General features: G+C 49.5%; 2 protein-coding genes across 2 annotated transcripts; one reads left to right on the top strand and one right to left on the bottom strand.

The window, feature by feature from the left end:
- Window positions 1-5,755: 5,755 nt before the first annotated feature.
- Window positions 5,756-13,396, bottom strand: ANKRD54 (ankyrin repeat domain 54). Its single transcript, XM_010117504.2, has 8 exons — window positions 13,171-13,396; window positions 12,956-13,003; window positions 10,465-10,563; window positions 9,951-10,022; window positions 9,496-9,543; window positions 9,247-9,371; window positions 8,284-8,391; window positions 5,756-7,561 (listed from the first exon to the last, which is right to left on the bottom strand). Exons 1-8 carry the CDS (start codon window positions 13,379-13,381, stop codon window positions 7,487-7,489), a joined length of 786 nt encoding a protein of 261 aa, XP_010115806.2. The 5' UTR covers window positions 13,382-13,396; the 3' UTR covers window positions 5,756-7,486.
- A 342-nt stretch (window positions 13,397-13,738) lies between these two features.
- EIF3L (eukaryotic translation initiation factor 3 subunit L) lies at window positions 13,739-24,099 on the top strand. Its single transcript, XM_086753195.1, has 13 exons — window positions 13,739-13,853; window positions 13,977-14,025; window positions 14,160-14,370; window positions 15,368-15,447; window positions 15,724-15,785; window positions 17,180-17,249; window positions 17,933-18,006; window positions 18,968-19,139; window positions 19,404-19,558; window positions 20,342-20,512; window positions 21,508-22,005; window positions 23,041-23,121; window positions 23,862-24,099. Exons 1-13 carry the CDS (start codon window positions 13,821-13,823, stop codon window positions 23,898-23,900), a joined length of 1,695 nt encoding a protein of 564 aa, XP_086609321.1. The 5' UTR covers window positions 13,739-13,820; the 3' UTR covers window positions 23,901-24,099.
- Window positions 24,100-24,865: the final 766 nt, after the last annotated feature.

The raw sequence follows: 24,865 nt of genomic DNA, 5'->3' as shown, positions 1-24,865 counted from the left end.
AGCCAGGTCCGGGCACGTGGCTGTCTTCACGCAGCTCCCATTTTGTCACGTAGTCATGACACGAGTGGAGAGGGGAGGGGGACCAAGCAGGGTGCTCAGCTTCCCCGGTGTGCCAAGTCCATGTGCCGCAGGTAACCACAGCCACCTGAGGCCGTCCTCCACAGGGACACAAGAGCTTTGCTGTGGGGACACAAGCTGTGTGCGCTCGCCTGGCTTGTGAGTGCAAGCTGGACGGATCCTGCTTTGTTTGCCAGCACAGGCTTAGCCTCTGAGCCTCAACCCTGTGGCTTGGGAGCTTTTGGTGACGCTGTAGGACAAGATCAGGAAGAAGCACTAGGAAGAGGACAAAGACAGGTCACCTGAGAGACCAGGAGGGGGAAAAGGGACTGCTTTTGCTCGCCAGGCAAGCCCTGAGGAAGGGAAAGGGACCAGCCCGTGCGAGGACCTCTGTGGTGAGGGGTGAGGGAGAAGCCTCCCTCAGCATCACATTTCCTGACCACATCCCAGAGGCTTCACTTTCCCCCAGGAGAGGCCAGGATTATCAGGCCTGCATCTTATCTGCACTGAGACAGTTTTCTGCTGGCAGCGAAAGAGATGAGCTCCTTCATTCAGACCCAGTAACGGAGCTCAAGCCTCAAAAAGCTCTTCAGCGACCCCCTCCACAATCCCACAGCCAGGTCTGGGATGCCTCAGCAGCAAATCATCAGACCTCCCACCATCCCAGCTCAATATTTACAGTAAAATTTACATGATTGCAACAGCTCTCCTTTTCCTTCATTACATATGGCGTTTAATTAGTGCTGTGTGGCTCCTAAGTGTGTAACTCTTAAAATGAAGCAGATTTTCACCCATAATGCCGTAAGAGCAGGTGAAAGAGGAAAAGCTTGGCAGAAAGTGTTTAGTGAAAGCAGTGACATTGTGGGACACTCCAGACTTCCACGCTGAAGCTGCAAAATGGTTAGAGACGGTCACAGCAGCAGCAGGTTTCAGAGTGAACATGCTTGCCCTGAATGGGGCAGATGGTTCTCCTTCCACGGCAGTTTGCTTCCCCCCGCCTCACTGTCCCCAGCCACCGTGTGCATGGAGATATCCCTCCTGGAAAAGCCCTACAGGCCAACTTTCCAGGCGGACACACAAGAACTGGGTGCTATGGCAGACTCCATAGCCTGGAAATCCGCGGGGACCGCACTCCTCACTTTCTAACTAATTAAAACAGCAGGGGAGCTAATGGTGGGGAGCCCCAGCTGGCAAAGAGAAGCCATTTACTGCCAGCCCGCAGATCAGCGGGACCCAACTGCCAGCGTGATGCAGAGTCACTGGAGGCTGCGCAGCCCTGTTGGTGGTGTCCTGAGCCCTGCATGGGCTGTGAAATCGCTGACGACCTCACTTGCCTCCATGCACCACGGGACCGGGAAGGCAGCTGGAGGCTGCAGTCAAAAGAAAAGGGTTTTTGGTCCCATCCTTGCCCTTTGATGCTCTCAGCACTGTAGGCATAGTATGGCGGGGCTGGGGGACGTCAGTCAGCAAGGGGCTTGCAGAACTGTGATGTGCAGGAGCAGAGCCATAAACCCCGCCCCCCCATTATTACTCTTCTCTTTCTGTCCCCTGCTTCTGCCTGCGTAAATCTTCCCTTACTGCTGTGTTCTGCCTGCTCCTCAAATTCCCAGGTGACGTGGTATTTCTAACCCTCGCTCAAGCTGCTGCACAGCTTGCTAGAGCTCAGCTGCAAGGACACCCCTTTTCCCGTGCGGAGGCTAGCCAAAGCTCTGCGCTGGGAATTATTTTTCTTTTTCCAGTCAAGCATTCGATGTTGCTTTCTGCACCTTGAGCCTTCCTCATCTCCTATCATTGTTTCTGATCACTCCGGCTCCCTTCCTCTGTGGCGGCTGCCATTTCTCTGCGGCTGATGCCTTTTGGAAACGTGTCCGGCGTGCTTTGCCCACCATCCCAGGGATGGTTAGTCCTGCAGCCACCCTTTGCATGCGATGCCATGGCTGGCGGCCAGCTCGCATGGCTGCAAGCAGCCTCGAGGTGACACTAATATCCGCATCATTTCTGGGTGTGAGACCCCACTTCACAGCCCAAAGTACTGGAAGGAGAAGGGAATGGTGGTCAGAAGCAGTGATGCAGCCGGGCGCTGCCTGTTCTTGCCCACTCGTGGCTGGGCTGTTGCTCACCCCTGGTCCTGCTCCTCCTGGTCCTGGCTTGCAAAGGGAGTGGATGAGGTCAGGACTGACGGCTGCATGTTGGGGTAAAGCCTAAATAACACACGACAGAGAAGACAGGGAGAAAACCTCAGGGAGAAGGTGCATTTAGCAAGGCAAGTGTCTGCAAGCCCTGGCTCCCATCCCTAAGCTCTGCCTCATGCTAAGCCCCAATTTTGGGGAGCACGTGAGCGGGAATGGCAGACGCTGAGCCTGGCTTGGGGAGGCTCTGGAGCCAAGAGGGAATTCCTGTCTACCCAGTAACAGCGTACATGCTCCAGCTGGTTTCACAGCTCAAAGGCAGAGCTGCAGAAAAGGTGTCATGTCCTTGATACAGGACCAGGTTTAATTAAAGCTGAAGGAGCTTGCTTGCTGCTTTCCACACAGCCTCCCCTCCAGACTTATTAGCATTCTACGGTCTCTGCTCCCAGCTTCTCGCCTTAATTAACGACTCCTCACTTATATTTTCTTTCCTACTTGTCATCGCTCTGGCTGACGAGCTTGGCTTTAACTCTGCAGCGGCCGATTTGCCACACCGGCTGAATGTAGCCACACTGGGAGCTGGCACAGGGGGAAGGGGACAGACAAGGGCAGGTCAGGGTTTTGTGGCTAGTGGTTGGTGCCAGTTCCCCCGCAAGCTGGGCACAGCCACCCTCTGAGGAGCAACTTAGTCCTGCCAGTCGCGTGCCGGTTCTGGCGCCTGGCATCTCCTCGGCGTGCAAGCCACAAGGCTGATGCTGCCAGGAGGTCTCAGACCTAGGTCTCAAGAAGTTCATGTGTGCATCTGGTAGCCTTGGTGGGGGTTTCCCTGCCTGCACACACGTGGGGCTGGGGGAGGCAGAAAAATCAGGGGAAGCTGTTACAAAGATGGCTTCTCATTCCCTGGCAGAGAAATGGGCTCAAGCGCTGCCCTTGTGCTCACGGGAACAGACACTCTGCAAATAGGCAGGTCAGCACTGCAAATGCACCTCGTGGCGAGACAGCCTTGCTGGCCAGAGAGATACCGGTGTGACAGGGGTGGCCAGGGCACGTACCATTAGCTATATGGAATGCTTCTTGTTTGCTTTTGGGTTTAGCTGCTGGTTCCCAATCCATGACCAGTCTTAGCGGCTTGCCAGCTGATCATTTTAATTCTTCCTACAACCACATGCTCTCTTCCCCTCTCAGAGGGGAAAAAGCCATTATCTCCTTTATCATCTCCTTAATCACTACTGCTGGCTCTTCCACCTAGTCTCCCTGTGGGCGAGCTCAGGCTGCCCAGGGCTGCTCCCCCATGCTGGCGTGGCACAGTGCACAAAGAAGGCATCTTTCCACAAGTACCTTTCCATGACAGAGGAGAAGAGATCTGTCTTGCTCGTGGAATGAGTGGAGAAAGCAGATGAAAGGGTGGGAGGCTTGCCAGAGATGCTTCATGGGGTTTCTTCAGCAGCACAGACAATTACAGTGATGGATTTGGAGTCTGCTAGAAAGGCAAAGGTGGAGGAAGTAATGGAGTTCAGATGTTAGCTCGATACCCTAGAGTTTAATTATTTCAGAGATTATTGATGTTTGCGCTTACTGCAGTGTGCGCTTTGCATTCGCTTGGATGGGCGCGTGGCTGCTTCAGAGAAAGGCCTTTTGCTTAATAACATCCATGCAGCTTTGTTGGGAGGCTTTGTTCAGGGCTATTGTTTCTGCTTTGGGTCCTCAGTGAGACGCAAGCAGGTTTTCAGTCTCCATTGCCCGGATGAGCCAGATCCTCAACCTGGCTGGTTTTGGTTGCATTTTACAGTACAGCAGTGGCTGCAAAGATGGGGAGGTTGGCTACTGGGTTCAGTAGCTGGAGATTCAGCATATCACTGCAGAGCTGTGCTCTGACTGAGGGGAGGAAATGGGGTGTATGTAGAGGCCAGGCATCAGAGAGGGGGATGGAAGGCCTTGGGTCAAGTCCTGGTTGACATTGTGGCCCCAAGGTGGGGGAATGCTCCACTGCTTGAGAAAGGGACCTGGAAGGTGTGTTTGATGGTGTAGCACAAGGAAAATTAGGAGGTTGGACTCAGTTTAATGGCAAAACAAATAGCAGAGGGAAACTTGTGCTACTGTTTTCTTTCTTCATTACTGCAGCAGACACCTCTGGGAGATGCAGAAAGCTACCACCACCTCACACCTCACCCTAGCTGTGGCCCAGGGTGCTAGGGCAGGGGGAAAAGCTGCTGGGAGAGGCCAAAGACTCTAGGCCAGGAGCAGGAGAAAAAACAGACAGTGCCAGTGAGCAGCTCTCAGCGCAGCGTGAAGCCACACTCTCCTCCCCTGGAACCTTTTCTTTCCTTCTTTCCCCCCTCAACATGTAACTCTTTCGAGATACAGCTGCTGAGCACAGCATGGCAGTCAAGGCTTTGGCATGACCAGCTGACGCAAAGAAACCTAAAACTTTTCTCAGTCCAGTGCCAAACACATGACATGGCTCTCAGCAGCCCAGTGCTTCAATCCCAAGGCAGGAAAGCAGAACCGACTGCAGTGATTCCTACATTATGCTTTCTCCCCCCCTCCCTGAAAACTAGATCCCCTTTTCTCTTTCTTATCTGCTGTACTTGCTAAAGCAGTGGCAAAACTTCCTATAAGCCTGCTCATTTTATTTACCCCAGCTCATTGTGGCAGTCTCTAGGGAATTGCTGTCTCCCTTGGAGACAGCAGTGCTGCAAAAGCAGCAAGGCAAACGCACCTGTCTGGCTGCAGCACCCCCAACATTTCCACTCCAAGCATACAGCCAGGAGCAGTCATGAAAACTCCAGTGCCAGGCAAGACAAAAGCCTGAAGAGCTGTGGACAATAACATCACATGTGTTCAGGCTAAAAGCTTCAGTCTGAGTCCCAGCTAGGTGTATTCTTGGTTTTGAGGAAAGCTTCCAAGCTGTGTCTAGTTAGCAGACAACATCAGCAACTACGGTAACTGCAGCAATAAAGAGCATTTCAGCTGCCTGCTCTTCGGGCACCTTAATGGTCTCCTCAGCAACAAGGCTGTTGTGCGCAGAAGCGGTGACAGACAGGTGTACACAGACACCAAGAGTGGGCTGTGAAGACAGGAAGAAGCAAGATGAGTAAACACTAGATACAAAGGTCACCCACTCCCCACACAAGAATCACCCTGGAAATTCTCTGCCCTGCCCAGGCGATGTCCCTCCCCAGCCCCCTCATCTCCTTGTTATCTCTTCAGAGCACAGCCATTTTATCTGGCACGGGCAAGGCACAAGGTCAGCCGCCTTCTCCCCACCACCTCCATTCTTGTGCGGGAGTGCAGACTGGGCAAGGCTGCTTTTCCTCCTTGCAAAACACCACTAGATTAAAAGTCTGGATTTCTTGGCTGCGGTAGTCAAGATCAGAAGGTGAGTCAACAACCACGCACTTCGATCTGCAAACAGACTGGTGTTTGAATTCAAACAAGTTTGTGTTGTCACTTCTACTTTTGGTACTGGGGTTGAAAGTAGCAGTTACCAAGTCCGGTGCTGTGCCTGGGGCCTGGAATATACGTAAAGACGGAGGAACGAGCCGCTCTGAAAAATGAGGTAGCTTGGCTGAGGAGTCTGAAAAGGCTGACAGCGTTTTACTGAAGTTCAAAATACAAAAGGTCAGATTGTCTCCCACCCCCTCAGTACCCTTTCCATCCGGCACATCATAACCAAGCACAAGTATTCACAGTGACAGCTCCAGCCAAACCACGAGACCATTAGTCCCAGCCATGGCCTCCAGTACCCCATGGATGAACCCATCTAAAAGCCATGTGTATTTCTGGTATCTCAGCTTTGAACACAGAGGTCCACATAGCCTCTTCCTGGACAAGAGGACAGATATTAGAGAGCATGCTGACCTGAAGGTCTCTGAAGAATGCTCCAAACTGTGGCTGTTGTATGGTTAAGCTCAATCCTAAGAATGAACGCTTCCAAACCAGCGATTCCCAAGCTGTGGGATGGGCATTGCCACCAGCATACTGTGTCATTTAAGTGTCGTACACAGGTGGGAACTCAGATTGCTCTTGGGCATGTTCTTGTCACCCTGCTGCTACTCAAACCCTACCAAAAAGATTTATGGATCCCTGCTCCAAAACAAAGCTATCTACATCTTCATCACCAACCACAGTGCGGCAGAAGCAAGAGATTAGCATGGGCAATTCCGTGTCCTTCATAGCTGCATCACTTCAGGCTCCCAGTAGAGGTCACAACTCATTCCTCACACTGCAGTCAAGGTCCTGGAGCAGCACCTCCCCATGACAAAGCAAGAAACATAATATGGGTCAGCTCTGGGTTTGGTTTGAGGCACCTGTAAATCCACCTCCATCGCAGCCCAATAATATGGATGAATACACGCCACCTCCTGTCGCAACTGGACCTGTTACCTGAGACCACCAATACTAGGAAACACAGAAGTCAGTTATGGTAGGGTTTCTTTTGCAAGATGTAGATGTCTGCCTAAAACTGCACTAGGACTAAGTCACGCTCCCCCCTAAACCTTATTCTTGTAGCAGGGCAGCTCTGACCTGCTAGCTGTCTACCTGGGTACTTTTTGCAAGGGTTTCACGGTGGTATTTAAGCGCTAACTTGCAGCAGTGATTTAAAAACCAAGGTCGGTAAAAGCTGTTAGTCTAGTGATTAAAAGCTTTGTAACCCATTTGTAACCAGACAGATTCTCTACCCTCTGACCGCAGGCTCTGGGGAAGGTTAGGATTAAGCCTCAGTGCGTGTTTCTCAAGGCAGTACGTTTGCTCAGCTGCCAGCATGCAGAATTAAGTGCGTGGTGTTCTCGCAGCACAAAGCCTTCTGTTGTCCAAAGCATCCACTTTCTCCCTCATGCAATCAAGTACTGCGGAGGTGGTAAAAGGTGCCCGTTCCAAGCATTTCTGTGACGTTGGCCAGTTGCTGAGTGCACTAGTCAGGGCTGGTGACTGCACATGGCATCAGCCGCCACCTACATCAAGATGAAGAGCTTAGGAGAAGGCAGAATATCTCTGGAAGGGGTCTCCTATTCAGCACCAGCCCATCTGATAAAAAGAAGAGCAGCTTTTTTTTTTTTTTCCCCCAAAAGTCTCAGCTACAGCACTCTGTTGTCTCTGTTGTCCAAAGCTTGCTGCCTCCCCAGGGGACAGCTGTGGCAGCACCCACGGGGACAGTCTGAGCACCACCGGAGAGCAGATCTGGCAGGAACAGCCGCTGGCAGCAATGTTTATTCAGCGATCTGGGAAGCAAGCTTCAGCTTCCTCTTCTTCTCTCTAAGGCTTCTCCTGCTGCATCAGGATGATGATTTGGAAGCCCATTACCTCTTCTCCATCTTCTGCATCTGTAGGCTGAGTGACGTGAAGCTGGCCAGGAGGTCTGTCACCTCATCCACCTGCCAGAAGAATACAGCTGGCCATTAGGCAGGGGAATGCAGCTGTAGAGTCACCCACCACCACAGAAGAAACCCCCACATAGCCGGAACCACCCCTGCACCAGGACTGCCAGTAATGCTCACACTGAGCTTATACTAGGACAGGATCCCTTTGGTCCCACAATTGTGTAGGAGGGCTCCTGTCCTCACAATCAAACAAGTACTAATCTAAAGCAATGGGAGCTTCTCCCCATTCCTCAAAGGGTCAGTGCTTGACCTCCACCTCATGCAATTTAGCCAGTCCTTTAAAATAGAAGCATGTTGCTGCATTACCCAGAACTCAACAATGGTATCAGGGCTGTTTCCTCTAAGCCTGTTTCTAAGCACCAATCTTTTGTAGGGAAAAAAAACCCCAAACAAACAACAAAAAAAACCCCACCAAACGGGCCCTCCAACCCTGTGTGGTTGTGCTGATCCCAGCCTTAAGATGCCCGTGCCCTCAGCCCATCTGATCTTCAGCTTTTCTGCTGAGCTGCTAGGCACAGCGATGCTTTCTGCATTTTGAATTCCAACTGAAAGACATGTCACGAGTCGTCACGTAACTTGCCCACTTCACTCAATGTGAGCAAGAGCACTTCTATAACCACGTCTTCAATGTCACCTTGTTCAAGCAGTTGCATCCTCCTAAACACAGGAGTCACTACACAAATAGGTGAGAGTCACAGTAGCTCAATGCTGCCTACCTGCTCCTTTGTGCTAGTCATCTGCAACCTGGAGCAGAGGTCATCCAGCTGTTCCTTTTGCTCATGCCTCCCCAGACGCTCCAGGTATTCCCGCAACATCTGGATAATCTGAAACCAACAAGCATAAGAGGCAAACTGCTGCACTAGGCTGGGATGTTTTTACAGGAAAGATTAAATTGCAGTTAAATTGCCAAGCACAACCTTGACGCTGCGGTATGTGGCAGAGTCCATGACCCACAGAGAAAAAGACATGCAAAGCAACTGGAGAGCACCAGTGGCAGCATCGGAGCCCAGTGAGTCACCAGAGGCGTTGATCAGTCACAGTTAGACTAGTCGCAATCCCCGTGCCTGGTTTAAGAACACGGAAGAGAGACAAGCCCAGCTGAAGAAGCACAAGCTTTAGCCCTGAAAGCACCGAGCTCTTCTTTATGGCCAGCCAGCTTCCCTCACTGTGAGGAGTAGGAACTTCCCACTCCAGCAGGATCTGCTTGTGCACCAGGGATGAAAAAAATCTTTGTGGCTCCTGTCTGGTTCCTGAAGTGAGGCTCACGCCTCATGCATTTGTGATGCAGCCCCGTGACCGCTTTCCTATCCCTTGCCTCCATGTATTGGAGCAGGGGAGAATGCGCTAGAAACACAGGAATGTGAACACCATGGCTACAGCCTCATGCTGTGGTCCCTCTCCTGCCACAAGGGATCCGTCTTACATGGTGGCTGAAGAAAAGAAAGTGCTCCATACAGCCTGAGAGTTAAGACATGCAATGCATCCTTGGCCTACCAGAGCCAAGAGAGGTCCTGCAAAAATATCAGAGTTGGGAAAAAGAAGGGTCTCTGAAAATAGAAGAAAAAAGTCAAACTCTCCCCAGAGCAGCTACGAGTCTAGAGACAGGTATTTATATAAAGTGTGCAGGAGACTGCCAGGGGCTGCACCACCTTACCACATCATGGGACTGTTTCTTTTACCTGTTTCACTTCAAGGCGTACGGCCTCCAGGCTGTGGGAAAGTCCTTCCTGCAGGATGCTTAACTTTGATTTAGCAAGGTGCAGTGGGGTTCTGCCCGCTCGATCCAAGGCATCAACTCTGGCTCCTGCAAGATGCGTGACAAAGGACAGAAAGTGAGGTCTGTCTTCAAGACTTAGTGTCCCCGGGAAGTATCAACAGGGGCAGGGCAGGAAAGGGAGAGGCTGTAATTGTTATAGACGAAATGTTACCTCCCCGCAGCAGCGTGGTGATGACAGGAACGTGGCTCGTGCAGGCAGCTGGGGAGGGAAAACACAGGAGACACAACTCAGAGGTACTAGAAAGCAACAAAGGAGCTTCTGCTCAAGCGTGGAGCTTGCTGCTTCCTAAAGGGCTCTTTGCCATGGGAAAGAGGAACAGCCCAACTGTCAAGGGTAACCTCACATGGAAGCCTGGTTACTCTCTCTGGAACAGATGTTGTGCTCCTTGGGGCTGCCAGAGGGAGGGAAACGGATTTTCTTTACCTCTGATCCTTAAACCTTCATGAGGAGTGAAGGTAATGAAATGCAAAGAGCCCCTCCTAGGTCCTTAAACCTGGGGATGCATACTATGATGCACAGGAAAGAGGAAGGTGGAGAGGAAAGAAACAGGAAGGCGGCATTCACCTCACCTCTCTGCATGCAAAGCTCACCTGTGCAACACTTACCCAAGTGTAAGGGGGTGTTTCCCAGCCCATCTCTCTGGTTCGGGTCAGCCCCATGGTCCAGAAGCAGTTGTACTGGAAACAAGGAAACAAAGCCAGGTCAGTCCCTTCCCTTTGCCCCACACGTCAGGCCCACACAGGCCACCACGCTGTCTTAGGGATGTCTCTTCAGCTCATCAACTTCCTCCCACAAACAGGGGACAGAGGTTTGTGCAGCAATGTAGAAGGAACAAGCACAAAGCCAGGCAGCACCACTGCCCCTGTGCTCCCTGAGGGAAAGAACTGGGACTAAGGACACACTTCCTTCGGCATGAGTACTGCCCTAGAGCTGGGAGCTGCTGCTCCCTCTTCAGCAGAGGGATGTGGCAAGCCCTGGAGCCAGAGTTCAGCTGGCAACTTTGCCACAAAACACATGGAAAACAGCAATCTCTGTCAGGTGCTGAACTGAAATAAAGAGCATTCTTCAAAATCTCGGCCACAGAGAGGCTGGAAGACAGAACTCCCCCTCCCCACTCACCGATGTGATCGTTGCCATTGCAGGAGGCAAAGTGCAGGGCTGTCCGGCCTTTGTCATCCGCGGCACAGGGGTCAGTTCCATCCTCCAAGAGTTGCTGCACTGACAGCGCCGAGGAGGAGAAGAAAGCAGGTAAGCTGAAGGGGCACTTGATCAGAAAGGGGTAATGCTACCCGCTCTCCTGCAGTTCGAGACACACTCTGCCACTTGCCAAGTCAACTGGACTTGAACCAGCTCCAGTGAGCATCCTCGCTCAGCAGAACCACCCTAGGCAGTGTACCCTCCACTTCCTGTTGCAAGCTTCACCGGCTTCCACATACTGCCATAAAAGATAAGCCAACAGCTGTAATGGCCAAGGCTAAGGATTCATCTAGCTAAACAGTCAAGCTCCAAGGACAATGAGCAGCAAATGCCTACAGAAGAGTATAAAAAACTGGCAAGGGCACAGGGCTAACTCTCACTGCCTTCAGTCCCCTGCATCTCAGGCACTTCTCAAGCCAGGATTAGCATCCTGCTCTTACTGTCCCTCCAAGGGGTTTCTCCGTAGATTTGCCTGGTCTTTTGTTGCATCTGTATAAACTTTTCACATCAACATGGACCCGCAGTGAGAAGCTTCACAGCGTAACCACATGCAGGGAGAAAAACCACCTCTTCACACCTATTTTGAATATCCCCCTTCTTAGATTCATCTGGAACTCCTAATTTTCACCATACTAATGGTGGCTACTGTTTGGGAAGCAGGCATGTGAGTGCACCAACCTGCCAACAGCAGGGCAGATACACCCTCAGGAGATGATGCATTGAAGTGAGCTAGTGACCAGCCCAAGCAGCCAAACCATCATCTGCTCACACTTGTTCCCCCTGCTTTTCCACCCAGTTCCTTCTTCAATGCCACCACTGGCACTTTCTTGCAACCTGAACTACCGCCTTTTCTCAGGTAAGGAGGAAAAACTTGCTCACAGAGAATCTAGCGTGACTCTCCAGTATTGGGTGTAACAAAGGCAGAGAGACCAGTAAAGCTGGAAAAAATTAGGGACGCAAAAGTAGCATCTACAGCAACATGCGTAAGGGTAACTGTAAGGGCTGTTACTCCTGTTGTTTTGAGATTATCCTGGTGTAGTAATCAGTGCGTAAAATACAGCTCATTCCCTAGCTGCAGAAATACTGACAGATTTGCTGTACTTTGAGATCTTTACTAGCATATCCTGCAACTGACCCATATTTGGGACAAGAAACTAGATAGCTCAGACCACTGAAAGTCACCATTCGTCTCAGCTTCCAGAGATCAAATTACAGTCACATTTTAATTTCTTCCTGTACACCTATTGCTTGAAGTGTGGTACAGAAGTGAAAGGAACACCTGAAATGATGGAAGTGGCATTAACAGGGGACGTTTGACACTCCAGAAGAAAGACAGGGAGACTGATAGTGCCACCGGTAAGAACCATTAATGGGGAATGCTTTACCTAGCCCTTCCGCGAAGCCAGCAGGAAATGACGTAACCTCTCCCACCCAGTGCCACCACAGGAAGTAGCAAAGATTTTCACTTGTCGATGAAGACTAAATTAATCGAGACACTTCCTCAAGTTGCAGAGTACACAAAACACAGCAAGATTGTAAACAGGGGAACCTACATATCAAATACAGGTGTAAAACTCTAAGACGGACTGAAACCAAGACTTTCATGAAGCCTGATTCTTTCATTCTTCCTCTTGACTTGGTGACTGAAGCCAAGCCTTTCTGTACTGACAGGTGAACTCTGTCCATCGGTTCAGGAAACAAGGTGCATTGTAGAGCCGAAGGGTGAAGCACGCCCGACAAACCCAAGTTCTGATATACTGGGAGTGTCTGTAAGTCAAACCAGGTTCCAATTCTGTTCACAGAATGGCCCAGTGAACACTTAGGCCAGCACAGCTGAGGCGATGGTACAGTCTAAGGAGGGACAACAGTAAGGGCAGATGATATACACCAGTATTGCTGCTGGACACTTCATATTAAGCCTCACCTGATCTACAGTACAGAGAGATAAAGGGAGTCACAGATAGGCCATGAGCCTTCTCAGAAGCCACTGTGAGAGGCAGAGTCCAGCACTGGTCCTGGTTCTGATCTACTGGGTCACACTGTCTCACTACCGCGGGTATAGCTTAGGCAAGCATAACGTTCCACCTCACCAAAACACTACTCTTTTGCTGCTTACAATAGAGCAAAAGTTACATACCAAAAAAGCTGGGACAGTGCAGTGATGACGTAGCTTGAGACAGCTGGAAAACTAACACTATGAATCAGATGCAGTGAAAAAGTGAATACTATAACCAGCCTCATTCTGCTCGGAGAACGAAACAAGGCTCCAGAAAAGCAATTTCTAGATTTGCAGCATCTAAAGCACGATGTCTGCAAACTATCTCCACCCTCCTCCTCCTCTCCTAAAATAAAGGTCCTTGAAAAAGCTGCCCTTTCAGGAAGAGGTCCCAAGTAGGACTGGCAAAAGTCTTACCCGTGTCCAAGTCGTTGCTATTGGCAGCTTCACGCAGCCTTTTCAGAGCTATGGAGAAAAGAAAGGAATTAGCACAGAGGAAGAAGCAGCGTTTCCCCACGGAAACATTCCACCCTGGCGCTCCAGCCCAGGTGCAGGGCCCAAACCAGGCTGGTGCTGGCTCAGCCCAGGGAAGGGGAAGCAGGAGACCAAGAAGCCAGGTCAGAAGCGCTCACCGTGGCTCTCCTTGCCCGTAGGCCCCAGCCGGCGGTGCAGGCGGGCGGCCCTGCGCAGGCGGCAGGCCGGGATCTTGCCCGCGGGCTCCTCCTGCTGCCACAGGACGTGCAGGTAGCCGAGGGGAGCGCCCGGGGCCACTCCCAGCGCTGGCTCTGGCTCCGGTTCTGGCCCCGCACCGGGCGCTGCCGCGGCCCCGCCGCCGCCCTCCATCCCCTCACAGGCCGGGCCGGGGTACGGGGGGGGGGAAGGGGAGGGTCGGGTCGTCGCTATAGCAACGGGGCGGGCCGTGTCCTCTCGACCAATCGAAGGCGCCGCACCCCTGTGGGTGCAGCCAATGGGGAGTTAGATGGAGCGGGCAGGAGGAAGGCGAGGAGAGAGGCGGAGGCGGTGCCCAGGAAGGGCTGACGGGAAGGCACGCTTTCCAATCAGAGTGGGGGGCGGGCCATAAACGCGCCAGGCCCATCGCAGCTCTGCAGGCTGAAGACAGATAGGTGTTTCAACCAACGGAAGGGCGCAGCCCTGCTACCCAGCCGCAGTCCTTTCCGGCCGGCCGGTCCGAGCCCCGCCCCTGGTCCCACCCCCTCTTCCTGCCCGGTGCGCGCCGGGCCCGCGTTGCCGCCCGGAGGCCTTTCCTCGCCGCGCCGCCGCCATGGCCTACCCGGGGGAGGACTACGACAACGAGGTGCGGGGCGGTGCGGGGGTCCCGGGGTGGGGACACACGAGTTGGGGTCGCGTCTGGGCTGATCGCGGTGACTCGCTGCCGCCCTCTCTCTCTCTCTCTCTCTCTCTCTCTCTCTCCCCGCAGGGCGCCTACGACCCCTACGCTTACTCCAACGACTATGATATGCACACGGGTGAGTGCGGGCCTCGGCCGCGCCGGCCCCCGGGGTGCGCCGGGCCTGCTGGCGCCCGGCTGGGCCTGTAGGCAGGGGCCAGGACGTGCGACGGCTGTTGCCTCACTGCTGCTTTTCCCCCCTGCCCCCCCCAGGGGACCCGAAGCAAGATCTGGCCTATGAGCGCCAGTACGAGCAGCAGACCTACCAGGTGATTCCCGAAGTGATCAAAAACTTCATTCAGTATTTTCACAAGACGGTGTCGGATCTCATTGACCAGAAGGTGTACGAGCTCCAGGCTAGCCGTGTTTCCAGTGATGTCATTGACCAGAAGGTGTACGAGATACAGGACATCTACGAAAACAGGTACAAAGCCATCCTTCCTGCAAGGAGGAATCGCTGTTCAAACTGTGGCGAAACTGCACCCTGCTCTTAAAAGGAAAGTCTGACTGCTACCTGTGGTGTACTAAACTTGAGCTTTCTCTAAAATACAGCATGATATTTGATTTGATTACTGGGGAAAATAACAGATACTTCCAGACCATTAGGTTAACATAAGTATAGGTGAGTTCTGACCTCTCCAAAGAAAAATACCAATCCTGCGCTTAACAGGTCTGGAGGAAGCAAAAAGTGACCTCAGTAGTGCTAGTTAGGCAGTTTGCAGGAAGCTGTGAGGTGTAGTTTTTGTGTTTCTTCCCTGCCTATGCTGCCATTCCTGCTTGTATCTGTGTCACCTGGCCATAAAAGGAATGTGAAGGTAACAGACACAACTGTTCCTGGGGAAGCCTGGCAGAGAGAAGGCTCCAGGGAAACCTTACAGCAGCGTTCCAGTACCTAAAGGGGGCCTTCAAGAAAACTGAAGAGGGACTTTTGACAAGGGCATGTAGTGATAGGACAAGGGGATAATAGTTTTAAACTGAAAGAGTGTAGATTTAGATTAGATATCAGGAAGAAATTCTTTACTGTGAGGGTGGTGAGGCACTGGAACAGGTTGCCCAGAGAAGTTCTGGATGCCCCATCCCTGGAAGTGTTCAAGGCCAGGCTGGATGAGGCTTTGAGTGACCTGGTCTAGTGAAAGGTGTCCCTGCCCAGGGAGGTTGGGACTAGATGATCTTTAAGGTCCTTCCAACCCAAATCATTCTATGATTCTGTGAGAACTCCTCCATGCCTCAGGGATAAATTGAAGACACTAATTGCTTAGTTTGTGATTCTCATTCTTTGGTTCAACACTGGACTTAGTAAAAGGGGATGGTGGAGGTGGTCTACTTCCATCAAGTCCAAGGCCTCTATATTGTGATCTCTAACTCCAAGGCTGTCATACTGATAAATGGTTTCTGATACCACATGTGTGTCTATCTTTCAGCTGGACAAAGCTGACAGAAAGGTTTTTTAAGAATACCCCATGGCCAGAGGCCGAGGCCATTGCCCCTCAAGTTGGAAATGGTAAGTCTTTTACTTTCTTTTGGCTTGTCAGAGAGAGAAGGAACTCAATCACTTTTGATACATGAGTGAGCAGGTGCACAGTGTTGCTGCTGCCTGTGTCAGACCACTCTGGCAACTCCTTCAGCAGATGCCTGGCAAGAAGTCAAACTTGAACGAAGTATCCTTTTCTGCCTCCCTTTATTCCTGTGGCAGGAGGAGCATCACTGGTGTACCCGAGAGATCCAGTTGCCCTAAGCTTTGTGGGTTCCTAATGTCTAGTTCTGTCATCTTTTCCAGATGCTGTTTTCCTCATCCTGTACAAGGAGCTGTATTATAGGCACATCTACGCCAAAGTCAGCGTGAGTGTTTGTCCTGTGTCTTCCTGTTGGTTGCATGCTGGCTTCTCCGTGCCATAAAACTTGCCAAATTTTGCTGCTAGCACAGAATCAGTAGTTCCGTAGTTTTTGCAAGACAGGATTTGATGGATTTATGAGCTATAAGTCAAGTTGCTTTTAGAGTAGCTTAAAATTCTTACCTTTTGTTAGTTTGGTAAGGATTCGCTGACTGCTGAAAAGCGAGAAAGACCTGACTGTCTTTCTGAGGCTCATTAGCTGTTGCCTCAAGCTTTATTGTAATGAGGGTGCAGGTTCCATGGCAGCTTTTATGAATCAGAAGACCTGGTCCCAGTTTTCAGGAGGCTATTATTACTGACATCAAATGTCAGTATGGCTAGTGAATTAGGGAAGAACGAGGTGTTGGGAGGTAATTGAATTTTCTTTTTGATAAAGATGTAGTTGCAAGACCTATAGAACGGTCCATTTTGTGTTTCTTTGTGGCTCTTTGTTTTTCAGGTTAGCAAATGAGTGAGAGGGAGTGTCACAAGAGGAAGGTGCATTATTTGTGATTAAAAAACCACATGGGGTCAGAGTGCCTTGCCGAGAGGGAAACATGGGCACAATAAAGGATACGGGAGAAGGAAATTGAAGGAATAACACTCTATAAAACAAACGAAACCCCACTGGTTTTTCTTAAGCTAATTTGAAGTCAGCAAGAAAATCATAGTAGTTCGTGGTTCTGTACAGAAACAAGCTGAACAGAGGCATGACTTATGGGGTAAATAATAGTAACTGCAGTTTTGCTGTGAACCAGAGGGTGGAGAAGTGGGGACTTTAAAAAGGCTGCTCTGTTAACCCCAGTTGGGCTTTAACAGGAGAGACTGGTTTCTCAAGCTGTGCTGTTAGTGGTTCTCAGACTGCCCTTGAGTGTCTCCAGGTGAAACAAGGAAGATGATTCTAGGAAGAGTGATTCCCTACTGTGTTTTCTGGTCTTTCAAAGCGTTTAGAAATACTGTCCAGAAGCAGAATTGTTGATTTATTAAGGCCTCTCATGAGGGGAGAATGAAGGAAAGCTGTTGAAGGTAATAGGAAGCTCTTAAGTGTCAGCAGCAGAGAGGAGGGTGAGGAAGATTAATGCATCTTACATGTATCCTGTTCACAGAAGGTCTGAATGCTCGGATGTTCTGGGAGAAGCTACCTGTATGTGAAAAATCAGCCCTGTTCTATGGGACAACAGTGATACAATTTGAGATTTTCTGGGTGGTGCTGGTGGGTGTCCTGGTTGAATATTGGCTCTAACTTTTCTGAAATAGACCCTCTACTGCTGTGACTATTGACTGTCCTTTTTACACTGTTGCCCATAAACTCACTGCTGCCAGGCTTGAAACTAAACAGAGTGTGCTCACTTCTCATTGCAGGGGGGACCAACGCTGGAGCAGAGATTTGAATCCTATTACAACTACTGCAATCTCTTCAACTACATCCTCAGTGAGTTGCTGCTATTAATCTCTGGTTTGTGAATTTTGGAGCAGGAGAGTGGATGGAGAGGGCAGAGCTGAAGAAAGGGTCAGAAGAACTGGAACATATTTATTTGTAGGTCATATAGGGAGAAGTAGTCTACAAGCTTTCCATATGTTTGAGGTTATTGAATGTAGAGCACTTTACATCACTGCATTTAAAAGCACAAAAAGCACAAATAGTTTCCAGTGCTTTCTGAAGTACTATTAAGAATAAAACTTATTTAGCTTTCTGTCTTGCTGAGAACTACTTCACCTGTCTTTATTAAAAAGCAAAATGAAGCTGTAAGCTAGAGAAAACTTGCCATGTTTCACAACTGCTTATTGTAGTTGTCTCAGCTTGGAACAAATTCTCTGCCTGCAGAGAATAGATTGGTTAGGATGAACCCCTGCAGTCTGTGGGCAGCTTCTGAGAATCACTGCTGCTGAGCAGTCGCACTCTAGAGATTAACCCCATACACACTCATAGTCTTTAAAAGTGACAGCAGTTGAGATTGCGAAGCTACATACCACCAGCCTACTGGAAGCTTCATTCATCTGCTGCACCTCCCATTTCAGGGAAATTCTTGTGTTAATTTGTGTATTCCTCCAGTTCTACCACTATTCTTGCTCAGAGTGTGAAGCCACTCGTCCCTTACTTTTGTTCTTCTGCAGATGCTGATGGCCCTGCTCCTCTGGAGCTGCCCAACCAGTGGCTCTGGGATATCATTGATGAATTCATATACCAGGTATTTGACAATAGGACTGGGCCATTTTGGGGTGGCCTTGCCTCTATTAGCGCTATAAATTTTCCATCTCCTCCTTCTCTGTGATTTTCATAGCTAGGTCAAAAAACTTTGGTTAGCTCTGTTATTCCTGGGACACCAGGTAAGTGAAGTGAAGTGAACGTACAGATTTTTAAGTTAAGGGAACTCTTTGAGGAGTCCTGGACTTATACTGATATTTCTATTTCAGTTGCTGCCTAGGGGATATTTTTTTAAACTCACTTTCATTTCTGCCTGACTTGTGCAAAGCAGCCTGACTAAAGTCTGCTATCATCACAAAGACCTTATGAAGATACTTCAAACTAGTTTATTGTGTTCTGTGGTTTTACTTTAGTTTTATATTTCTTAGTAGGGCCTTTATGCTTGCTCTGAGAGACTGCTGACCTGAGTTGAAATAATCTATGGTGAAATATTTTTCCACTTGCTGTTCTGAGTGCAGCAATACAGATCTCAAATGCTTTTGGTTTCTTTCTATAGACTCCTTTCTCTGTAACTTTTTGTTATAGACCTGCCTGGAATTCCTCAAGTGCAGTCTTGTCAAGCTTAAGGATGAAAAAGGATGTGTACATCTGTAGAAAAAAAATGTGTGTGTATGCAGAATCTTCTGACTTGGTCACTCTCTTTGCTGCCAGTTCAGACAGCAAATTTCTGTTTAGTTGCCTGTCCTAGTTGTCTAAGAGATCCTTCTCTGCTTCTTTCTGTCATCTGGCATTTTCCCTCTGCACTATATCATTTTTTTCCCTAGGTGCTTTAAAGGTGATGTAATTTGCCATTTTGGTTGCCAGGTGATCTCAGACGAAACTTTTTTCTATGCGACTTGTAGCTGATTGCAGTGCATTTGTGTAATCAACTTGTAAGCTTAGTGCACTTAGCTGAACATCTCCAAACTGGCTTCTCATCATCAGATCTCTGCTTTTTCCTGTAGTTCCAGTCTTTCAGCCAGTACCGCTGCAAGACAGCCAAGAAGTCTGAAGAGGAAATTGATTTCCTTCGTTCCAACCCCAAGATCTGGAACGTCCACAGTGTCCTTAACGTGCTGCACTCTCTAGTGGACAAATCCAACATCAACCGGCAGCTGGAGGTCTATACAAGTGGAGGTGAGCTGGCTGGGTGATGCCAAGCAAGACTGTTGTCTGTGCTGCCTTGCTTTGGTTTGACCGAGCTTGGTTAGCTTTGTTTGAGAGCTGGATCAAACCCTTAATCAGTGGGTGGATTGACTGGGAACAGGTTCTGTTGGCCTTATGTGAAAAGTGGTGGTAATTACACCTGAGGTCTTGCTCCCTTTGCTTGTCAACATAGAGGTGTTGGAAGGAGAGCTTGCTTCCTTGGAGGAAGGCATCATGGTTCTTTTTTTTCCCAAGGTGACCCTGAAAGCGTGGCTGGTGAATATGGTCGCCACTCCCTCTACAAGATGCTGGGCTATTTCAGCCTGGTTGGGCTCCTGCGTCTGCACTCCCTGCTGGGGGATTACTACCAAGCCATCAAGGTTCTGGAGAACATTGAGCTCAACAAGAAGGTAACAGAACATGTTTTAAACCCTCCCTTGCGGTTTTCCAAATGCCTCTCTTCGAGCATGCTGGTGAAGGACTGCTGCAATGACTCTTCCAGCTGAGGAGCTGTTTGTAGCTGTTCTAGTTGTCAGGAATTTGTAGGTGAACACAGCTGGAGCTTTGGCATTAAATCAAGCCATACGATAATGCCTGATGCTGTTGCAGCACAAACGCCTAGTTTTTTAGGAGGTTTGCTGTGTTATGCAAGGCAGTGTTGTTACAGGGAATATTATTTGAACTGTAAGCGGTAGCTAGCTGAACGCATCATTCTCACCTTGGTCAGTGGCTCATTCTTTTATTTTTGATTCTTGTTCTCACTATGCCCACTCCCACCTTGCATGTTTTTGCCCTAGAATTGGGTGCTGCGTGTGGTAAAAGTGGCTAACACAAGTCCAGCTGCAACATGAACTTGGCCCAAGGCTTGGCACAGACCTATGTATGTGCTGTCTGGCACAGGATGTGGAGCGAAATAGGGGGAAAGGGAACTGATCAAAGCGGTGTTAGACACAGTGCAAGAGTCCCCTGCTTGCAGGAAGCTCGAACTGGAAAACATAGGAAATGGGGTGATCTAATAAAACAGTGAGGAAGCTGCTGCAGGGATGGGTGGGAGGTGAGGTATGCTGAATTAACCCTCTCCTTTCTATATTTGGGATGGGAGTGAAAGCAGAGGTGGCTGGATTCTGGGTAATGAGCCGTTTGCATCAAAGCTGGTTGTCTTCCCTCTAACGTAGTGTGTTGATCCTTCTCAGAGCATGTACTCCCGGGTGCCTGAGTGCCAGGTGACCACTTACTACTACGTGGGCTTTGCGTACCTTATGATGCGGCGTTACCAGGATGCCATCCGTGTCTTTGCCAACATCCTCCTCTACATCCAGAGGACCAAGAGTATGTTTCAGAGGACAACCTACAAGTACGAGATGGTAAGAGATAGAATAGGTCTAGACTTCTCAAAAGAAAAAGTGACTGTCTTCTTTCCTGCCCCTCCTCTGTCACCTGATAACTTATGTCTAATAGCGCCACCTTATTTTCCTGCACTATACTGGTGGTGGTGACTGGGAATCCTTTGATCTTTTGCCATGTGTGGCAGTTTTTTCTCTTAGCTGCGTTACTAGTTCCTTTGGTTGTTGACTGTGCAGTTGCCCCAGCTCCATCTGCACTCTCCCTCTAAGCAGTGTTGCTAATGAATATCAGCTGCTCATTATCTTCTTGTTAATGCTTCTTCAAACTCAGTCCTGTTCCTAGTCCAGTCCTGCATGTCAGGTTACTGCCATTGTCGGGTGTATTTCCACTGTCAGATAATCATTCACAGGCTGTTTTAATTCAGCATGGCTGAAACAAAGCTCCTTTCTCTTTCCACCTAAGCTGTCTCTGGTGTCTGTTTTACCCCCTGCTGCTGCTGTCTCCTTTTCATCCTTGTGATTCATTTCTAACTTTGTGTAGCCAAATCCTGCCGTTCTTAATTCCATGACACTTCAATAATTTGGTATGTCTGTTTCAGCCACACAGCTGTCTGTTTCATCCCACACTCATATAAATCTTCCTTCTCAGTCTTTTTTCACCAATCTCTCTGATAACTGTCCCTTACTAGGAGACGGTTGTTAAGCTATCTGCTTTCCCTTCTCCTCTGCACTTTTTTGCACCAAAGAAGTCAAACCTGCTTCTGGCCTTCCAGGTTCCATATGGGTCTGGATACATTCTGCACTTTACTCTTGTCCAGCCCTCTTTTTCGTTGATGAGAGCTTTGATATGGCATTCATCTATCTACTTTGCCCAGAGGCACTGCTTCTTTGTGCTGTGCCCCTTGAGCATTAGAACCATCAATGCTCTGGGTAAAGGGTCTGTCTTTGAAAAATGCAGCTCCCAGCTCCCTCTGGCACCACATTGACAAGCTAACAGGTTCTCCTCTCTTCCTCAGATTAACAAGCAGAATGAGCAGATGCACGCACTCCTGGCCATCGCCCTCACCATGTACCCCATGCGCATAGATGAGAGCATCCACCTGCAGCTGCGAGAGAAATACGGGGATAAGATGTTGCGCATGCAGAAGGGTGATGCACAAGTCTATGAGGAGCTCTTCAGTTACGCTTGCCCCAAGTTCCTGTCCCCCGTAGTGCCCAATTATGACAATGTGCACCCCAACTACCACAAGGAGCCCTTCCTGCAGCAGCTGAAGGTATTTGCTGATGAGGTTCAGCAGCAGGCCCAGCTCTCCACCATCCGTAGTTTCCTCAAGCTCTACACCACCATGCCTGTGGCCAAGCTAGCTGGCTTCTTAGACCTCACGGAGCAGGAGTTTCGTATCCAACTGCTTGTCTTCAAGCACAAGATGAAGAACCTCGTATGGACCAGTGGCATATCTGCCCTGGATGGGGAGTTCCAGTCTGCCTCTGAAGTTGACTTCTATATTGACAAGGTTGGTATCTGCCCCTTGCTGGCTAGGAAATTCCTTCACTGAGGAAATTCTGGAAGTCACAGCACCTGGTTTTGCTCCAGTCCGTGGGAAACATCCCTTCCTTCTTTGCCATGTGAAGGCCTTGGCTGCCCACAGTGAAGCTGTAGCCCTGCTTAATAGAAGTGTCAGTGGATGAACAGTGATGGGATATCGCAGGCACGTTTGGCAGTCATTGTACTCAGGAAACAAAGGTCCTAAATATCTTCCCCGGGACAAAGGGAACTGTCTGTCAGTGTTCTTGGGAGGTGACAGCTGAGTGACAGTGCTGTCAGTGTCTCAGGTGGGATTGTCAGCTTTGTAGGTCTCTCCCGCATCTCTCCTTTGCTTGACAAAGCAGCGATCTTGCTTGATCGTGTTACAGATCCATTTTTCACTGGAGCAGCATTTAGCCCTGTCTGCTCTAGGAGGAATCTAAATACAAGGTATGGTCCTTTCACCATTCTGTCCTTGGAGCTCCAAGCAGCAGGAAGTGCTGGAAAATCTTTTAGGACTTAATTTTTGGAAGCAGATAGCACCTAGTTTCTCGCTAGGAAGCAGACTAGATTGCCCCTTGCCGTTGGTCCTTAGAGCAGATCTCTCCCTGCAAGGTCTCATGCTTTGTCTTCCCTGTTTGTCTGAACCAAACTGACTTCTGTCTGACTGCCCTGCATTGCAGCCTAGCTCTCCTGGTGGATGGCATGACTCTTGGCTGCTAGTAGAGGGAAGCAGAGCATGAACCAGCATTGAGACTGCTGTGAGAGAGACAAAAATAGGCAGAGAGTGCAAGAATGTGGGAAGTGAATACAATGTGAATTTGGGACCCATCCTAGGCAAAAGTGTGGGGAAGGCAGCCCACGCAAAACTGAATGGTTGCTGTGGGACTAGCACAGGTCAAGTACGTGTGATAATGAATCAGAGCTGGAGTGAAGCCCCTTTGATTGCTCCTCACATTTGGAGTGCTTGCTGTCTGTCTGCTAGTGCAGTCCTTTTCCTGACCTCATGCTGTTCCCTCCCCAGGACATGATCCATATTGCAGACACAAAGGTTGCTCGACGCTACGGGGACTTCTTCATCCGCCAGATCCACAAGTTTGAGGAGGTGAGGCCTGGGCAGGAGAGCTGTGTGGCTCTGTAGGAAAAGTGGGGCAAGCATTGGGCTGTGCAGGCGCTGGAGGAGTCATGCTTGTGTGAGACAACTGCGCGATGCATTGCTGGGGTGAGCCTGGGCTCTGCAAGGCACTGGGCGAAGGCAGGTGGTTTAAGCAGCAGCTGCTGGCCTTTGAAGAATGGTATGTTTTTGTGTGAGAAGTGCTCATTTGAGCCACAGTGGAAAAAGAGGAAGGTTCTACTGTCCAAGGGCACTGACTCCATTGTCTCTAGACAATTTTTGTGTTTCTAACAGTAACACAACCAAAATCCTGTCTCTACCCTCCTAACTATGGCTCTAGAAAGCAGCCTCAGAGATTTCTGGAGCACAGATGACTTCAGTGTTGTGCACAGCCAGGAGGTGACGTTCTGTCACTGCTTCAGTCTCCTGAGAGAGGCTGCTGTGCACTGGAAACTTAGGCAGCAAAATCCTGAGATGTGGGGACTTAAGCAGTACCACTGCTAGAATTTTGCACCCTCTCTTCTCCCCACATCTTCCTCTGCTGTCTTGGAGAGGAGGGAGTTTTAGTAGTTCCCCTTCTACTTTGCACGTTTCCTGCACTTGCACGAGGGCTCTTTTTGTCAGCGAGTTGGAGAGGAAGGAGCAGGGGTATTGGATTAAGGATGGTGAGGGAACAGTAGGGTATGTCAGTCACTATGTATTTTTCTGACTTTTGCTTTCTCTAATTCCAGCTGAATCGAACTCTGAAGAAGATGGGCCAGAGACCCTAGAACTTCTGTGAATGCGAAGAAGTGGGTGGGAGAGATTATTCTCTTTGTGGTGAGGAAGGGGAGCTCAGGGTTCTGGCATTTCTGGAATCTCCTGTGACTCCGAAGGGCTTTTATACTTAAACAAGCTGACTCATTTGGCTCAAGCTATCCTACAAAGGACAAGACATCTAATAAACTAGTGGAATTTTCCTGGTGAGCATTCAGTATCTGATGATTTGTTTTTCCTCTGTGGAAGAGTGTAGTTGCATCTGGAGACGCGGGGAGCTGCTGTTGGTTTGTGCTCTCTTTGGTCCGTGCTGTTGCAGGTTACAGTGAGGAGCAGATCTCCTTCTGTGCTCTGTAAAGGCACTGCACACAGCAAACAGGGAAGGCTGCAGAACTGATTAACAGGGAGAAAATGAGCTGTTCCACAGTGTTTCCACAGGATATGGAAAGAGATACAAGCTAGTATTATTCCTCGTAGTTCTTGCTCCGTGCATTGAATAAACCTGAGTTGTATTGCTTTCCTAGAAAGTTGCATTTTTGCCTACCCACCCCTCTTTTTTTTTTTTTCCTCCCAGTTGCTATGAAGTAGAAATGGTCCAAAGTGAATTTACATGTTTTTAGGGGAAGGGGGAGGATTTTTTTTTGTAAACATTCAACTAATAATTAACTTTGGTTCTCTGATGAGATGGCCTTACTGGAGGTTGTGTTTTATTTCAGCACAAGTGGTGCCCAAGTCCTGGCCCTTAATTTAATGGAGTTCAGTTTCTCTAGAAAACTCCTTGAGCGCATTTAATTTATTAAAACCCTTTAAATGCTAATTTTCCCAGCTCTCCAGCTGCTTTGGGTTCTTCAAGGCAAACTTGCAGTGCCTTGAAAGAGAAAAAACAGTTGAAAACTGGCCCTATAAAGGGGAATCAAGGACCGGTAAACATTGGGGACGAGAATGCAAAGAATGAATCGCATCTCCCCTGCCCTCCACA

The sequence above is a fragment of the Chlamydotis macqueenii genome, chromosome 1 (assembly GCF_036417535.1).
Source record: "Chlamydotis macqueenii isolate bChlMac1 chromosome 1, bChlMac1.mat, whole genome shotgun sequence".
Lineage (NCBI taxonomy): Eukaryota > Metazoa > Chordata > Aves > Otidiformes > Otididae > Chlamydotis > Chlamydotis macqueenii.
The sequence above is the reverse complement of the archived record's forward strand: the minus strand, read 5'-3'. Positions and strand labels throughout refer to the sequence as shown.

What these genes read in the sequence shown, in the direction of transcription:
- ANKRD54 (XM_010117504.2), bottom strand. Translation starts at nt 13,381, where the DNA reads ATGGAGGGCGGCGGCGGGGCCGCGGCAGCGCCCGGTGCGGGGCCAGAA. An exon ending in TACGGGCAAGGAGAGCCACG is followed by an intron (nt 13,004 to 13,170) that starts GTGAGCGCTTCT and finishes TTTTCTCCATAG; the next exon opens with CTCTGAAAAGGCTGCGTGAA. An exon ending in CACCACGCTGCTGCGGGGAG is followed by an intron (nt 9,372 to 9,495) that starts GTAACATTTCGT and finishes CGCATCTTGCAG; the next exon opens with GAGCCAGAGTTGATGCCTTG.
- EIF3L (XM_086753195.1), top strand. Translation starts at nt 13,821, where the DNA reads ATGGCCTACCCGGGGGAGGACTACGACAACGAG. An exon ending in TCTCTTCAACTACATCCTCA is followed by an intron (nt 17,250 to 17,932) that starts GTGAGTTGCTGC and finishes GTTCTTCTGCAG; the next exon opens with ATGCTGATGGCCCTGCTCCT. An exon ending in CAACCTACAAGTACGAGATG is followed by an intron (nt 20,513 to 21,507) that starts GTAAGAGATAGA and finishes TCTCTTCCTCAG; the next exon opens with ATTAACAAGCAGAATGAGCA.